Source organism: Mustela erminea, chromosome 7 (genome assembly GCF_009829155.1).
Source record: "Mustela erminea isolate mMusErm1 chromosome 7, mMusErm1.Pri, whole genome shotgun sequence".
In the NCBI taxonomy this organism is placed as follows: Eukaryota; Metazoa; Chordata; class Mammalia; order Carnivora; family Mustelidae; genus Mustela; species Mustela erminea.
In genome coordinates this window covers 87,269,027-87,287,082 of record NC_045620.1, presented here as the reverse complement: position 1 = coordinate 87,287,082, position 18,056 = coordinate 87,269,027, and the positions used below count along the sequence as shown (strand labels likewise).

At 46.9% G+C, this 18,056-nt stretch overlaps 1 protein-coding gene across 4 annotated transcripts; it reads right to left on the bottom strand.

Moving 5' to 3' along the window:
• Nucleotides 1-963: 963 nt before the first annotated feature.
• PROKR1 (prokineticin receptor 1) lies at nucleotides 964-16,694 on the bottom strand. 4 transcript variants are annotated; one of them, XM_032352309.1, is made up of 4 exons: nucleotides 14,995-15,560; nucleotides 13,187-13,212; nucleotides 12,367-13,015; nucleotides 964-4,285 (listed from the first exon to the last, which is right to left on the bottom strand). In XM_032352309.1, exons 3-4 carry the CDS (start codon nucleotides 12,849-12,851, stop codon nucleotides 3,589-3,591), a joined length of 1,182 nt encoding a protein of 393 aa, XP_032208200.1. In that variant the 5' UTR covers nucleotides 12,852-13,015; nucleotides 13,187-13,212; nucleotides 14,995-15,560; the 3' UTR covers nucleotides 964-3,588. The 4 variants fall into 4 exon arrangements, with proteins under 4 accessions (XP_032208200.1, XP_032208201.1, XP_032208199.1 ...); XM_032352310.1 differs by lacking the exons at nucleotides 13,187-13,212; nucleotides 14,995-15,560 and adding an exon at nucleotides 16,651-16,694; XM_032352308.1 differs by lacking the exons at nucleotides 13,187-13,212; nucleotides 14,995-15,560 and adding an exon at nucleotides 15,641-15,818.
• Nucleotides 16,695-18,056: the final 1,362 nt, after the last annotated feature.

Genomic DNA, 18,056 nt, shown 5'->3' with positions numbered 1-18,056 from the left:
TGTAAGCATGGAACTTGTTTCACGCTTGAAGTCTTGCCATGGTGATGACCACCTTGCCATGTTTTAGTGTCTTTTTTTTTTTTTAAGATTTTATTTATTTGAAAGAGAGAGAGGAAAAGAGAGAGAGAGAGCACAGCAGAGGGAGAGGCAGGGGGAGAGGCAGAAGCAGGCTCCCCGCTGAGCAGGGTGCCCAATAGGGGACTCGATCCCAGGACCCTGAGATCATGACCTGAGCTGAAGGCAGATGCTTAACTGACTGAGCCACCCAGTTTTAGTGTCTTAAAAAAATTATTTTTAAAATGTGTAATCATTAGGCAAAATTTCCAGAAGATTTGTTGTAAATCTGCCCTTCTCTTCTACTTTGGTTAAGGAAATGGTTTGATTTTGTAAAATCACATCTTTATCCTTCTGTTTATGACAACATGCACATCTCTTTGCATATTCAAAGTACCTAGAGAACAGCAACAGAACACATAATCACCAGTGTCACCTTGTCGGGCTCACCTCCAGTTTTTGGAAAGAACATCAGCTGGGCAGGCTACTACTCAGTTCAGTGAGTCAGCCACTCATCTGAACCTGGTGTAGAATCTTAGGTTCATCTCCTGGTCAGTTTCTCCCATGCACAGACATTAAGCCTATTCAAAGGGTTAGCCTTAGCTTATGTAACAGGCATAAACAGGTCCTCAGATTTCAAGTCTTGGCATTCATATGTTAAAAAGCATTAATGGTTTTACCAGAGCAGACTTATAGGAAGAAGACCTAAATCAGTGAAATCTCTTAGGATTTCATAGGACAGAGAAGAAAGGTTTGAAGGCAAAAGGGGTATGAGTTAGTACTGTTCTCACAATTGCTGTGATCATGGAATCAACCTCTATTCAGTGCTCACTGAAAGCAGCACCACACCGTAACTGAGAAGGGGGTGGGAAAGAGGGGTGAAAATTACAGGCACACTATGGTCCGTGATTATATATGTACCTTTTTTTTATTTTGTTTGATCACAACACAACACTTTCATTCACTGTAAATTCACAAGCAGACACAACATCTAAAAATATTACAGACGGCTCAGCAAGTGAAAAGTTGATACGTTCTAGGCTGAAAAGCAAAAAGAAGTTTGGTTGTCACATAAAAATCTCCTATTTAACCATCGATTCTTGCTTAGAATTTCTAATGGAAAAGGTGAACAGAACAACAAATAATTATGTCCTGTTATTATTTTTTGGTTCAAAGCTAACTTTCCCAATTTTAGAATGTAACATGTAATTTTATAAGAAATAATAATTACCTTCCAAGGTATGTTGGATTTGGGCTAATAGTTTGATCAGTTTTTATTCTCTGAGAGTATTCCCATTACACTGTAGAATAAGTCTGCTGGATGGCTAATAGGAAGAAATAAATGAGTTTCTGAATGGGTCTTCCAGGGAAATAAAGTAACTATTAAAAAAATAAACTTTGCTGCCAAAAATAAAGAGTTGACTATATTTGGGGAGGAAACGCCATACGAGTGTCAATTAAATAGCCTTAGAAATGTGTTATTCTAGAATTATTTGAGAGGAAAAGAACACATCTACTCTTTAGGTACACATACTCATGACAGTAAAAAAAGATTGAGATACAGTATCACATTGCCCAGATTCATGCTGGCTGGGAAAAGGCACAGGAACATGGCCAACACTTCCATGATTTCAAAGATAGTCTGATTCTGAAATTCCTAAAACCCTGAGCTCATCTTCTGACTGGAGACACTCTACTACTTCCTGTTACACTTTTACCACCAAATTTCACTGCCTTGTTGTACCAGCATGTGTTAAGAACGTAACACATATAACACGGCTAAAAGAGGTAAAGGACTAATTCACACAATGATTAATAAAAAGTGGGAGATGGTAAAATTTCTAGATACATAAGCCAAGGTGACAAGTTTTTCCTTGTCAGGCATGTTACACACAGTTATTCGTCCATTCCTTTGATGACTCATGTGGCTGAAGAGTTTACCCACATATTATCTCATTGATTCTTCACAATCCTCTTATCAGGAGCTATCACAGGTATTATCTTTGTCCCCTTGAGAAGCTTTACCAAGGGTCACACAGGGGACAGAGCTGAGGCTGGATCAGATCTTCTGGTTCCATGAGTTCAAATTCCAAAATTTGAAACTCTGAACAATGAAGTTGCGTTAGAAAGTAGGATGAGCCCTCCATAAGTCTGTGGAGTCACTGAATCTCATCAGGCACCGACCACCCATTTGTATGTCCCCATCTTTCTTGGGTGCCCAGGGCTGTACCACCAACCTTCACCATCTGCCACTAGATCACAAAGCTTCATTTACACTGAGGAGTAGAAATATGGCAGGTAATCTGTCCCAAGGGTATATCCATTTTAAAAGAAAAATAAGTCTTAATCCAAAGGATTAATAACTGTGATGGACTTTGGGCACTCGTGACAAACACATCTTGCTCTCAAATCGTGACAATGAGGGTCAGAGCTGGTGGAAATGGAAAATGGTGGACAGCCATATACATGAGTTGTTGTGTCTACTTTCAGAGATTCTATGTTTCACAAGCACGGATACAAGAGAAGGAAAAGGAGGACTTAAGAAGAAGCCTAACTGGTCCAAGCCAGTATAACTGAGAGGTAGAAGCAGTATCATCCTTTGACCCAGAAAATCTGAGCTCCTGACCTGAGCTGTACAGGCTTTCAGAGGTCTGCCATTTGCACTTCTCTCTATGGGATGAGAAGTCCATGGAGCCAAGAGAACATATTCATCCTGAGCCTAAGCCTTCCCTGGGACAAGTCAAGATACCCGGAACCCCTTAATACCTTGACCAAATGGCTTCTAGGGTCTGTGTGGCTTCTCCTGAAAATGAGTCTCACTATGTATGGGCACAGCCATAAGCCCAAGGGGTAGCCATGGATCAGTGCTGGGGAAGAGGGTTTGCACAGAACTTGCCCATGCATATTGTGGTGTCCATGTGCATGCATGTAAGGTTCCTTCCAGTGAAAGTCAGGAACAGAGATGAGAATAAAGGGATGAGAATAAAGAAGTAGGAGCCTGTTTTGTATTCTTGCTCCAATCCCACAAGCGTTAGGAGTGAACTCAAGCCTAGGGACAATCCTAGAGATGGGCTACGTCAGTACCTGATGAGTAGCTGAGATGGTCAGATAGACCATCCCACAAACACATGTACCACATGTACCACATGTACCACATGTACCACATGTACCACAGTCCTAGATGCCTACTTGGGTTCCCCTCCGAAGAGCCTCTCATTTCAGGCTCTCTATGCCCCAATATTTTTCTTGGCTTAATCCTTATTTCTTTTTGCCAATTAAATGTTGTCAACATACATAAGTTTCACCAGTGCTTACTCTGCACAAACGAGACTTTCAGTGAGTGTTGGCCACTGGTGCTGGTATCTAGTCACATCAGGTTTAGAAATGCTGAGTTCCTTGAGCACGGTGTTCGCACCCTCGTCCATGCACTCTGCCCTCTGCAGCAAACCAAGTGTTCTTGGTTGATGGTTTGTATCCCAGGACACCGGTCGGTGTCGCAAAGGTCTTTGTTTAAACTTTGAAAGGTCCATCAGGTTATTTCAGTCTGATGCAGTCCACCTCCTCGGTGGCCGGTACCCCTGTGGTTTTAAGATCAAGGTCTGCGCTGGACTTACTCCCATTGTAGGAAGACTTCCAATGGAGCAGCATGATCTTCTTGAAGTACTTGACGGTGTTGTTCTTGACGGTCACAAAGCACAGAGTGTTGATCATGCTGTTGCTCATGGCGATGCACTCGACGACGTAGAAGGCGGTGAGGTAGTGCTTCTCCTTGACAAACACGGCGGGGAAGAAGTCGCGCACGATGGTGAAGCCGTAGAAGGGTGCCCAGCACAGCACGTAGGCGCTGAGGACGCCCATGAGCATGAGCACGGTCTTCCGGCGGCAGCGCAGGCGCTTTCGGATCTGCTCCGTCTGGAAGCCTGGCACCGCCTTGAACCACAGCTCGCGGGAGATCCTGGCGTAGCACAGGGTCATGGTGACCACGGGGCCCACGAACTCGACGCCAAAGATGAAGAGGAAGTAGGACTTGTAGTAGATCTGCTGGTCCACCGGCCAGATCTGGCCACAGAAGATCTTCTCTTGGCTCTTGACGATGATGAGGACCGTTTCGGTGGTGAAGTAGGCAGAAGGGATGGCGATGAGGATGGACACCATCCACACCAAGGCAATCAAGCCAGTGGCTGTTTGATACTTCATCCTGGGTCTCAGCGGGTGGACGATGGCCAGATATCTAGACCAAGAACAGAAATAGGGTCAACCACTGCCAGCGGGAATTTCTGGGTGATGGTACTGTTTCGGCAACAACAGAAGTTGCACTTGTGCAGGATAAACAGCTGTGTGGGCTCTCAGGAGAAGCAGGCTGAAGTGCAAACCACAGTTCCGCCCCTTACTGGCTATTGCAAGCTCAGGCAGGTTTTGTTTCATCTCTCCGAATCTCAGTTTTCTTACCTACAAAATTAAGGTTGCTTGTTTGTGCCAAAGTATATGCAATTTTTTTGGCACAGTTTTAAATATGATATATCTGCAATAAAGGGTAACTGTTATTAAATGTAGTAGTAAAGCCTTCCGTTGGTTTCTGGTCTGGCACTATTCCCAGGTCCTTCCTGTTTCCAGGGCCATTCCATCCTAATTACCCCACTGTTTAGAGGTAAAAGGGCCTGATAATTACAAAGAGTTGTCAGGAGAACTCGCCCTTTCCAGTGGAAGCAGTGGACAATGTTTGGTCTTTATTCCACATTTTTAAAAATACTGCTCTGTTTGCAAAGGTGAAGGAAGAGCATGTGACCATGTTCCTTATGTTCCAGGTGTAAAAAACGGAACCTGGAGACAGATGAGTGACTCTCTCAAGGTCATATACCACAGGACCCTTGATAGAAAACATTTAGCCCTATCTCATGGCTGATGTGAAAAATCAATCAAGAATATACATTGAATTTTTTTTTTTTTTAAACCACAAAGCACCAGACAGTAAAAGATATTGCTTTTGCCCTTTTGCAAAAAACCACACTGCTGTTGCCATAGTGGTCCAGGAAGGGAGAGAGAGCACTTTCTGGGGGAGGTGAGTCATTCGTGTGGTATGAAAGCCTCCTTCCCAGAGAGCTCCGGTTTCCTGGAAGACTTTCTGTGTCTGGCAGGGAGTAGAAGTTGAAGAACGAGAAAGATGGAGAGTGAAGTGGGAGGGAATGGCTAAGCAACTTTGGAAATAAACACATTCTCACGTGTCCTGGCTTATTCCAGGTAGAGCCAAGAGCAAATGTGAGAGAAGCCTGAAGGAAAGCCTGACCGAGTCTATTTCCTTTGAAACAAATCTCTTTGAGGTCATCGTTCTTGGGATTTTGATTGGAAGAAGAAGTTCATTCCTATGGTTTTTTTTTCCTGATTATGTTCCTGCTGTTTGTGTCCCTCTTCCCCCAAACACAGGCAGCCAACCCCACTGAGGGTCATTTGGAGAGTTCGCTGGAGTGAGATTCCCGCTCTCTTCCAGAGATGACAGATGCAGTTGGATGGGTTGGGTCCACCCTCTGTACGCCCAGCTGGCTGTTCGGCGTGCTTGGCCACCGACAACAGTCCCTGTCACTCTTGCCAGTCTTCCGAGCGCTGAAGGGTGGAATGGGACTATCTATAGGGTATTGGCAACGCTCCTGTCAATGCACACATACAGCCCTTCATAAAGCCTGCAGAGCTCCCACTCTAATGAGTGCACGAAACTCACTCAGACTCATAACAAAGTCTAAGAGTTTGGCACCTTTGCTCTCACTCACTCTCTCTCTCTTTATCTGCCCCATGTTCTGTTGATTATTCTGTCGAAGAATATTTCCATACTTGTTTACTATATGAATTTTCACTAGATAATTCTATTCCTTCCTCTCTCAATGGCAACATCCTAAGTCTTTATGGTGTTTCAAGATCAGAGTGTTTTTTTTCGATGAACGAGCAGAAGAGGAGTCTGAAGACCAAGAATCTAATTCCAGCTTGGCCACAAACTTGTTATATGAATTTGAGGCACTTTTCTTTGCCCTTAGTGGGCTCAGTTTGCTCCTCTGTAACATGGTAATATCACCTGCCTCGCCAACCTCACAGAGATACTGCGAAACTCCAGTTAGACACTGTGAGAGAGGGAAACTCTAGGATGCCATAAAAATCTGCCTTTTTGCTCCTTTTCCTGTTTCTATTCTTGCTAGGAACCACACCCCCATTTTACACATGCCTCACAACTCAAAAAGTATATATCCTCCTTGGAAGGGATAAGAAGTCAATGATTTTTTTAGAATAGGTATCTCCTAAGGAAGGACCCGGTGAGAATGACCCGATGAAGCCATCAGATGCATATTGTAGAACCCCTGGGCCCTGGTCTTTGTTCTAACCAGGTCCTGGATGCCTGAGAGGACACATATACTAGACCACAGTTCCCACTAAAAAACTCCAGACCTCAAACAAAAGAGAGATTCCCTCCTTTCCTTTCTGAGTCTCCCACTCTGTCTGTCCCTGCACTCTCCTTAAACCTTCAATAAACGGCTCTCCCTTCGTGCTGGCTCATGTTTGCTTTCTGCCCTGCGTGCAGCCAGGAACCCTCTTGGCTGGTCCTGCGGGACCCCATCAGGGTCCTCAGACCATAAGCTTCAACTGCGCATAAACAACCATAAGCTTCAAATTTACAAGAAATGGTCGGCAACATAAAATGTATTTTTTTCTGAGCTATTCTGTATATGTAGCAATTTTTTTAACCTTTTATTGGCAAATAGTTTGTTTTCAGGTTCTCTGCTACCTTCTATTTTATTGGATCTATTTATCTTCATGTCAAAATTAATCTTCAGGGTAACCTGTGACTCCCCATCAGATGTTCATCCCATCCTGGCTCTCTGGGCATTCACCCCGACTCCATCCCCAGGGTTAGCATGGGCTATGCAAGAGGTCCTCCAAATCTATTTACCAAAAGGAAAATCATTAAACTGTTTCACGGATTGCCAGCGGCTTTGGCTCTGCTGGGATCAGAATTCCAGAGCTCTAGCACAGTAACACTTGCTTGTGTTTGTAAAGCAGCTTACAATTTACAGAGCATTCTTCTTCTTCTTCTTTTAAGATTTTATTTATTTATTTATTTATTTGACAGAGAAAGAGATCACAAGTAGGCAGAGAGGCAGGCAGAGAAAGGGGGAAGCAGGCTCCCTGCTGAGTAGAGAGCCCGATGAAGGACTCGATCCCAGGACCCTGAGACCATGACCTGATCCGAAGGCAGAGGTTTAACCCACTGAGTCACCCAGGAGCCCCATTACAGAGCATTCTTAAGTCCACTTTCTTATTACGTATCCCCAAGTCTATTGAATAGGTAAGAGAACCAAGATGACCATTTCACCGATGAGCAAACTGAGATTCGGTGAAGTTAAATACCTGCCAAAGACCACACAGCTAGACGGCGACAGAAGCATGATGCAGACCCATTCATATCTTGCTCCAAGTCCATCTGGGTCTCCAATAAGCCACTTGTCCCCTCCCTTTCCCACTGGAGCAAGCCATACTCCTTCTTCCTACCCTCCTAGCATCCTAGCAGAATCTTAGCACCTTTTTTTTCTCTTTTCTCTCCAACACAGTTGGTTTTTAGCTATTGATGTGCCAAGGAGTTGGGCAACCGGCAGCTACTTTTCTCTTCTTATGCATATCCCCTTGGCTTGACCTATGTGTCTACCAATATAATGGCTCAGGTCCAGATTCGCTTAGAACCAACCTTTCACAGAGAACAAAGAATGAAGGCTGCTGGACAAAGAAACATCCAGGCAGGGATTGTTGATGATGTAGGCTGAGTGATTAAGCAAAGAGTATTTGGGCTCCCTCTATCCCCACCCAGGACCCCGTCCCCCAGATCAAACCATGGAAATGGTGGTCGCAGCAGCTTCTAGGCCATTCCGGAGATCATCAGGGAATTCAGAACCTGCTCTTTGGGCCAGTCAGCCCCATCAGTGAGCTCACTGGGGAGCATCTGTGCATCCTGAGACCTAGGATAGGTACTCAAGCCTTAGCTGGCCCCATGCAGACAGAAGAGAAGGGAGGTCAGTGGGCAGGCTGGCTGGCCATTTCCCCCGGGATTCTGGGTAAAGAAGAGAGAATTCCCCAGTGCCCCACATGCTCTGGGATCTATGGATTACACATCAAGGCCAGTGCAGGTGTCTTCACACCCAATAGGGAACCCAGAACTTGGAGGACAGATTCCGCTGATGATCTTTTTCAGCTTCCTGCTCCATCAGGTCTGACTACCTATACCTCGGTCTTCTGGAATATGAACCTATCCTTTCTGATCTCGACTTTGCTTCTGTTCCTTGCCCCCCAGGATCCCACAGACCTCCCCAAGGGACCTCATACCTCAAGCATCCCCACCTCGTCTTTTGCAAAAAATGCACTACCCTCGTGGAAAACCTCTCCTGTCCTTTACTGACTCATTTGTTGAAGGCCATTTAAAAGTCCTCCTCCTCCTCCCGTTTGACTACGCTAATACACAATGATGTCACCCTTCCGTAAACTGCATTTAGAATTTATCCTTTACTTTTACTAAGTGTTAGTTCACCTGGTCCCACCCCTCCCCCTGACAGTAAGCTCCTCCAGAACTCAGTCTTACTTCTTTTGTAACTTTTTGCTGACAGTGAATTCTGAGCACCTAGGACTTTGGTAAAACTTCCCTCTCAGCAACTGAATGAATAGAGATGTACAAAGCCATCGTGCCAGTTCTCAAAAAGATTGCAACCTCTTTTAGAAAACAGGACATCCATGTGTTTACCTAGCCTGAGACTGAGAAGCCCTCTGGGACTCAATAATCATAATAAAAGGCGAAGGGATTTGAGCTATATTTTGTAGACAATGGAGTTCGTAAAGGTCTTTTGAGTAAGAGAGGGGAGATGTGTAGGAGAGGGAAGATTAATTTAGCTGCAGCCTGGCTTTCTTCCCTCAGGCCACAGGAGCCTTTTCTCTGTTCTTAGAACCCTTCATGTTTGTTCCTGTCTTGGGACCTTTGCACTGATAATGTCCTTTGTGTGGAATGAGTTTTCCCAATCTTCGCAAGACTGGCTTTATTTATTTATTTATTTATTTATTTATTTTTCAAAGTTCCCTTCAAAGGCCTTCTCCTCAGGGACATTTTCCTGACGAGGTACCTGGAGCAGCAACCACCCTCCGTCACTTTCAATGTCTGTCTTTTTTGTTCAGAACATTTCTGAAATTACCTCTGTTTATTTGCCTGATTGTTATCTCTCGGTAAAAGCTCCACTAAATCGAGGAGCTGTTTTTTTCTCCTGCACTGTTGTATCCCCAGTGCTTGGACAGGTCTCTGTCACATCGTAGCTTCTCTACAACAATGCGTTGTTTGAATGAAGGAGCGTTTAGCAAGGGCTGTGAGGAGAGGAGCAGTGGCAGCCCCGCTGAGCCAAGAGACACTGAGCGAAGGAGCCCTAGCCGAAGTGAACAGGGTGTAGGTGGGGAGGTGGGGAAGGGTGAACACTGACCCCTCCTGTAAAGCAAAGGCTTGCTGGAGAAAGGAGGAAAGCGGCTGTGACAAGGGAGCCTTGCTACTGTAGATGTCTGGCAGAGCCATGGCACCAACCACAGAAGCCGGAGCTAGAACGTAAGCAGTTCGTTCCGTTCCACTACAGCTTCACAACTGCATTTCTTAGAAACCTTGCATTATCTTCTTTTGAAAACAATCATTTCAATGAAAATGAATCACTTCAATAGAAAATGTTCATTAGTTTACTTGGTTTTGTTTCATTGTTGTTCCTGGAAGGGTTAATTTAAGGAATTTCAGGATTTATAAATTTATAATTTATAAGGATTTATAATTATAATTTATAATTATAAGGATTTATAATATTTATAAGGATTTATACTTTAAGGAATTATAAGAGCCACTGTTAATTGGCTGCTTTCTCCCGTTTAAGCCTTGTTCCAAACAATTACATATATTACTTGCTTTCATTTTCAAGGCAACCAATCCTTAGGTCTTACTATTACTCCCATTGTACCCATAAGAAAACCAAGGCAGAGAGATCTTTAAGAACTCTCATGGGGCCGGCTGCTAATACCACAGCAGTGGGGGTTTGACTCCTGTCAGAATAACCACTAACACGACTCCTCCAATTTCATTAAACAAAAATAAAGGCATTTTTATAACTGGAATGTATTTGTTATATAGAGATACATGTGATTTGCCCCAAATTAACCAAATAGAACCTCATCAAATCCTGAACAACACACATGGCCACACAAAAACCCCTGATCAAATCCTGAACAACACACATGGCCACACAAAAATCAATGAGGTCCTGTCCCACGAAACTGAAACTGGAGGGTAAAAACACATACAAATACCTCGAAGCAAAGATCACAAACATCAGTAAAGGAACTTCACACCTTGGAGCAGCCAAGTTCATTGACCAAGACCCCTGGATGGCCTAGGTAGGCAACAGCGCTTTCCTCCAGTGTTTGGCCTCAAGTCTCTAATCACAACCCCACTGTAAACGCTAGCAGTCCCACGAAGCAAAGCATGTTCTCTTCTTATTGTATCTAAATTATATTACAGAAACTCGCACTGCAAGAGAAATGCCTGCAGGATTTCAGACTGGTATAAAAGTAGGGTACGAATGTGAAAAAAAGCAGTAGATGGAGGTGGACTGGGTGACGCAGATATCATGTCCTATGTGTTCAGGATAACCCGATGCCCCTTAACTTATCCTGGCCTCTGTCACCCTTGAAGCCACTCCTTCCTGCAGTGTGACCCCCTTCAGACAAGTGGGTCCCTACAACCTCAAAAGGATCTTGTCCAGGGATCAGGAGCCTGCCCCAAAGCAGGCATCAACCTACCCACTTCAAGTGGCTGAGAGCACGCTGTCTGCAAAGATGTCCTCCTGGAGTGAAACTGCAGGAAAGGACCCTCTATGCTTTCAGCCTCTGTTTTCAGAAAGGCCAGAGACAAGGTTCCTGGAGTCCCTCCTTGACAGCCCTGAAAGGGGCTAAGGGGCAGATACTCCACTTGACTGTCCCCTTCCTGATTCACCCAGGGTCTGCTCCTGGATGGCTGAAATGCCAAGAAGCTCCAGGATTCCTGTGGAGGACTGTGGCCAACGTAGCTCTCTTCAGGGATGATGACTCTGAGCATCTTCTTTCCACAGGTGACAGAGCCGGGGCTGCTTAAGAGGTGAACTCCCTGCCATTCTTCCAGGACAAGGGAGACAAAACCCCAACCCTTAATGCTTTTAAAGCCAGGCTTCTTCTTGAGAACAGGGTTTGAGCCCCTGTTCTGGTAGTGGCCTGTTTCCAGGTTATCCAATGTTTGGGTGTTCTGCCTTTGGGTTCAGAAAACAGGTTCCATCTGCTGTACTCTTCCCCGGAACACTGCCCTGGGATGTCCTGATGGCGAGGGGCAGGCTAAACTCCCCCAGAGCCCTGAGGCCACGAAACTGGGAGGGTGTCTGGGCTCCAGGCTCTCTGGGTTCAGGGAGAGAGACAGACTGTTCAGATCCTAGTACACGGAGGCCCTGACCCTCTGGACTGTACTAAGGTGCTTTGTAAATGAGAGTAAACTTTGGGGAGAGGGGCTTGCAAAGATTGTCCTGTGGGAACAAAAACCACCCTGGTTCTTTAGCACAAGTGATTGTCTTAAATGAGAAGACCAAACACAACAGAAGAAAGATTTGCATAGACGGCTCTTACTGCTTTGATTTCCCATCACTGGAAGCAGGTCTTCTATACCATTGCAGGCAAATGTATGGAAAGGAGCAAACTGATTAATGCAACCAAAAAAAAGAAGTATAAGTATGTTATGTAAAAGTATGCTACCTTTTTTGCTTTCTTTTCTTTCTTTCTTTCTTTTTTTTTTCTATGTTGTTTAAAACAAATCATCAATCTTATTTTAAAATCAACTGGTGCTGGGTTGGGGGAAGTGTGCTTTTATTTTGAGAAAATCTCCCTCAACTCTCCAAGTTGACTCAAGAGGTACCTGCCTGCAACTTGAATTGGTCCCTCCACACTTCCTCTTACTTGTGGACCTCTAGACCTTGAGCAGATACGTCTAAGAGCATGTCCACAGCAGAGGGATCAAACGCCTTCCCACCGCTCAACTCTAGGGAGCTCTCCTATCTCTGTCTGCCCACAGCTGGAAAACTAGGACACTCCTTACTATTCAGTCAATGGGCCCACATTTGAACTCCACCCCCACCCCCATGCATCCACACGGACGGGAAATAAAGATCTCTCTCATCAGTCCACAGCTCCTGTAAAGGAAGGGACAATTCCAATGCCCCTTTCCTATTGTCTCTATGCCCCCTTACTCACCTGTCGATGGCGATGGCCAGCAGGGCATTGGTGGAGACATAGAGAGAGACAGTACGCAGGTAGTTGACAGAGGCGCACATGACATGGCCATGCTCCCAGGACAGCTGGCGCACCACATAGTAATCCATCTCAAAGGGGCAGCAGACGATGGCCACCAGGAAATCAGAGATGGCCAGGTTGGCGATGAGCAGGTTGGTAAGGTTGCGCAGTTTCTTGTAGCGGGCCAGAGCAGCAATGAAGACGAAGTTGCCCATGCCACAGACAAGCATGATGCCCACGAGGGCCATACCAATGACAATCTTGGCAGCAAAGAAAGTACGGGAATTGGTCACATCCTCATCTTCATCCAAAGGCATATCATAGTCACCATAGCTGAAGTTGAATGGGAACGGAGCAGCTTGGGCCCCGTGGGAGGCAAGCACAGAAAGGAAGTCGGTGGAGGTGTTGGTGGCATTCTCATCCATGACCCCTGTGGTGATCTCCATCTGGCCAAGTGGTACTCTAAACAACACTGCTTAGAATTCCTCTGAGGTGATGTGTGGGCAGCTGATGTCTTCTCCCCTCTCTGCTTACACTCACTTCTCCTTTAATGAGTCAGAGTATATCTGCCAGCATCCTTGGGGTACAGTATCCGAGCTCCATTCTAAGCCTTTGAGAGACATACAAATAGTTGGCTACACATATGAGTGGAACTGGCCAAATTTAAAACCATCCTGTAACCCCAGCAGACCCATTAGCCACCTGCTCAGAAGGAACATTGAGTGATGGAGTGGAAATAAAAGAACCAGGGAGAGAAAACAAATGAATGAAAACCACGTACCCACTCATACAGGGAAGACTGCATTGCTGTAGAGAAAACCGGATATTGGTTCAGTTTACTTCGTTTCCACTGATGATCTGAAATGCTGCAATTTTGCTCAAGGATCAAAGCTAAGTGTGGGGAAGCTAAAGAGAATGAAAGTGACCTTCTCCAAACTCTACTCCCCCTCCTAACAGCTTGAACTTAGTCTATGTGAAATTGTACAGTTCTGTGGCTTCAAAGGAATTATTCTGACTATCATCCATCAGCTGCATATGAGACAACCCTGTCTGCTCCCCTGAGCTGGTCCCCTTCCTCTGGCAGAACACAGCTCTAAGATCCCAGAACCTATCTAGCAGCCCCCTTACCCTCTTCTCCCTGGGTTTCCTGTCCCCACATGCAAGTCCGCTGTGACTCTAGTAGTCAGGCACAGCATTTGCCAAGGCAGGTCCCCAGGCAGAGGCTGCGGGGTTGAAATCACAGCCTAAATCCCTGAGTGACTTAGAAAGTGGGCTCTGGAGCAAAATCCTTCCTTGACTGGTTGTGTGTCCTGCGGTAAATAGCTTTAACACTCAGGAGTTTCAACATCCTCCAGGCAGCAGATCAATAACATCTGTAAAGCACGGAGCTCCCTAGAGAGGAAGGGTGTGACACCCTAGGACTGCAAAGAATTACTATTGAGTGCTCAGGCCTCCTCAGTCAGCCACAAGGAAGGGGAGGGGAATCCTGACCCAGATGACTGCACCACTTAGCACATATTGGGGGGCGGGTGGGAGGAGGGTTAGTTGCCCTGCTGGGGACCCAAAACCAAGAGGAACCCCTGCCTTCTTTATGCAGTCCCATTCCTGCCCAAAGCCTGAAACATCAAACCAGGTTGCTGGGATGTAAGGGAGCTGGGGTCCAGAGACAACCGCAAATGTCGGGAACACTGGAGAGGGCAGGCAAGCATGGAAAGCCTGAGGTTCCTGGGTGTGGGAGACACCTAGCTGTTCCTGTACTCTGGAAAAGCTTGCTGTCCATAATCCTTAGTGGTGAGATCTCCAGAGCCTGTCTTTGGGGGACCTCTCGGCTCCCCAATGAGACCCAGCCACCACCGGTCTCTCTCCTCCAACTCCTCACCGCCATTTTTCTCACATTTCTGAGAAATGTGCCATCAGAACTGAGCCATCAGTTCTGTCCCTCTCAGTCCCTGCCCTTTGCCCCGTCAGGTGTGAGCACAACCGAGAGCTGACTGGTCAGAGGGGGCTAAGTCCCGGGGGGCACACAGGTACAGCTGCAATTCTGGTGGGACAGTCTTCATCCCCGGCAGTCCCCGTGTCTCTCCGAAGCACGCCTACCCCCCAGGGGTACTCTCCAAGCATGCTACCTGGACGGCTCCAAGTCAGGTTTTAAAAACAAAAGAGTAATAAAAACTTCTTGGGGCATGGGGGCGGGAGGGAGTGGTGTTGGGAGATTTAGAACTCCGGGAGAAATTGTCCTGCGATCTCTTCTCCTGTGCTCTTACCTCAAAGAGCAACCCCATTCCGTTCCCACCCAGGGTGCGCCGGGGCCCTGTCCTTCAGCGCTCGACCCTGGCCAGCCCCTGCAAATCACTGGAAGCCTCTCTGCAGCCCCGGCTGAGAAGCCCTCTGGGGCTTCCAGCTTTTTCCACCGAGTCGCGGAGGCTACTTCAAGGGCAGAGGAACGGGGAGGCCGGATCCCGCGAGGAAATGAGCGCGAAAGCAAGTCTGTTGAAAAGCTTCCTCTGCGCTCAGAAGCCCCTGCACCCGGCGGCCTCCAGTGCCGCGAGGGGTCCTCGGAGCATCTCTCCGCGAGTGCGCGCTCGGTACCTGCGGCATTCCGGCGGACGGACGAGGTCGCGGCTCTCTCCCCGGGCCCGGGGACACGAACCGCTGCTCCCAGAGGCCCGCGGGGACCCGACCGGTCCCCTCTCTTCCTCCTCTTCTCTGGGCTCACTCCCGACTCCGGCTGGAGTTGCGCTCCCGCCGCCGCCGCAGATCCTCGGAACGCGGGCCCCGAGGCAGGGCCACCCCTAGCCCGGGCCCGCCCCGCACTGGCGGTCCCCGCCCCCGGTGGCCGCGGGGCGCCCTGGGCACCGCCAGCTGATTAGGAGAGGCGTGCTCGGGCAGAGTACGCAGGGCTCCCGGACGTAATGGGGTCCCTGCTCCGGGGAGGTAGCAGCGGGAGGCAGGGCGGGGCTGGGCACGTTAGGGTCTCTGGGCAGGCGCGCGGCTGCGGACCCCGGAGTCCGGCCCGGGCCAGAGTGGCGGGGACGCAGAGGAGGCAGCTGGAGGACACGCCGGAGGGAGCCGGGCCCCAAGCAGCGCGCGCTCCCCGCGCTCAGGGTCCGGAACGATGCCGCGGGCAGAATCGGGGGCGCTGGCGCTCAAAGCAGGGCTCAGCGCGGAACCCAGCAAGGAGTACCACCCGCCCGCTGTGCCCGCCCCGGGGCACAGGACTTGTGGACCAGCTCACCTGGTCAGCTCCGGCCGCTAGAGAGGGCGGACACGGCCCGCTTAGCTGGTGGGATTTCAAAGAACCCGGAGGGGCCTCCCCTCTCGCCCACAGCACCGCCCTCGCAAGAGACGCCGGGACCGACCTAAGCCTCGCTTCCTCGGGCAAGCCCAGCTGCACACCCGGGTCAGCTTCATCTCAGCAGCTTGCACCTCTGTGTAAAAGAGTCTCAGAGAACTGCTTCCCTGAAAGCAATGAAGTGAGGGCATGGGGACCGTGTGGATGCCGGAAAGAGGGAGGAGCCCCCCGCCCACCCACATCTGATCAGAAGGCTAGGATGACCAGGGCCAACTTAAAAGAGCACGGATCTCCTTGAAAAGTCTAGATTTCTCAAGCAGTTAAATGTAGAATTACCCTATGATCCAGAAATTTCACTTAAAAAAAGAAAGAAACTCGTAAACTTGTACACCAGTGCTTGTAGCAGTATTATTCACAATAGCCAAAAGATGGAAACAAATGTCTATCAAGTGATGAACCTTTTTTTCTTAATGTGGTATATACATACATGAGAATATTTTTCATCTTTAAAAAAAAATAATGAAGTCTAAGTGTTAGTGAGGATGTGGAGACATTGGACCCCTGGTGTGCTGATGGTGGGGATGTAGAAGGAGACAGCCACTGCGGAAGACAGTATGACAGTTCTTCAAAAGTTAACAAATAGAATCATCGTAGGATGAACAATCTCACTTCTGGATATACACCCAGGATTGTTGAAAGCAGGGTCTCAAATAACTATTTGTGCAACTATGTTCATGGCAGCATTATTTACAATAGGCAAAAGGTGGAAACCACCCAAGGATGCATCAGTAGATGGAAGGGTAAACAAAATGCATTCAATCGATGGGATATAAGTCAGCCTCCAAAAGGGAGGAAATTATGGCATATGACACAATATGGATGAAACTTGAGGACATCATGCTAAGTGAAATAAGCTGTTCACAAAAAGACAAATACTGTATAATTCTACTTACATGAAGTACCAAGAGTAGTCCAAAGCAAAGAGACAGAAAGGGTGGTTGCCGGTGGCTAGAGGATTAAGGGAAGGCGGAGTGACTGTTTAATGGGTACTGAGTTTCAGTTTTGCAAGACGAAAAGAATCCACGTGGTGATGGTTGCATAATAATGTGAATGAGCTTAATTCACTGAATTTTACACTGCAAAATAATGAAGATAGTAAATATTATGTGTATTTCACCATAGTAAAAAAGGGAGGGGACAGGAGAGGAATGAAGAATTGATTCATGCTACAATGTGGGTGAATCTTGAAAACATCATGTTAAGTGAAATAACACACACAAAAAAACAAATATTATATGATTCCACATATATGAAGTAAATAGGCAAATTCATAGAGTCAGGAAGTAGAATGGTATGTAGCAGGGGAGAAGGAATGGGAAATTATTGTTTAGTGGATACAGAGTTTCTGTTTGAGGTGAAGAAAAAGTTCTGAAGATGGATACACTTAAAATAGTTAAAATGATCTATAGAATAGCTCAGTCCTCATTAGCAAGGGATCCAAGGTCAATCCTAATTTGACCTCCAGCTGTCCATAATGGAAAGGGAGCTGCTTGGGTTCTGGATCTCTACCTTTCTTGCCACTATCAAACCTCAGGCAAGTCCCATAAATTTCTGGAGCTCCCTTTCCTCATTTACTAAATGAGTTGAGCTTACACTGGAAGTCACTGCCAGGTTCCAATACTTCATGCAGTATCTTCCCCAGGGCCCCTATCCCTTGCTGAACACCTTCCCCTGTCATTCGCACAAAACTCCTGCCATTTGCAAAGATGTCACAATCTCTGAGTCTCATGTCCCCTGGGACATGGAACATGATAGTTTAGAGAATGGTATATGGAATCATCTGCCTCCTTTCCACCTAGCTCTGTACACAGGAGCTGTGTGACCCTGGGCAGAATGGTAACCAAAGCTGAGCTTTCCCATTTGTAAGTTACATGTGGCAACATTATTGCATAAGGATGTTGTGAGGATTAAATAAGGTAAAACCCGTCAAGTGCTTGACACAATGCCTGATGCTTAGCAGGCACCTGATAAACGCCAACTGTTACTATCATTCTATGATTCTTTCCCTATCGTGCTCCATGAGATCTTAATCAACCAGTTTGCTTTCCGCTTTGCACTGTTACCTGAAGAAGGGCTGTGTCTAGTTCATTTTTTTAATCCTTTCTTGCAATATTTCTCAGGCTTGCCTGATGAGAGAATTATCCAGAGTGTTAGTTAAACAGACTGATTCTCTGGTCCCACCCCAAACCCAGAGAAGGGGTCTAGAAATCTGTATGTTATACCAGCATGCCTGGTGATTCCTATTATCAGATAAATCTGGGAATCCAGGGATCTAGATCAGAGCCGGGCACAAGATAGA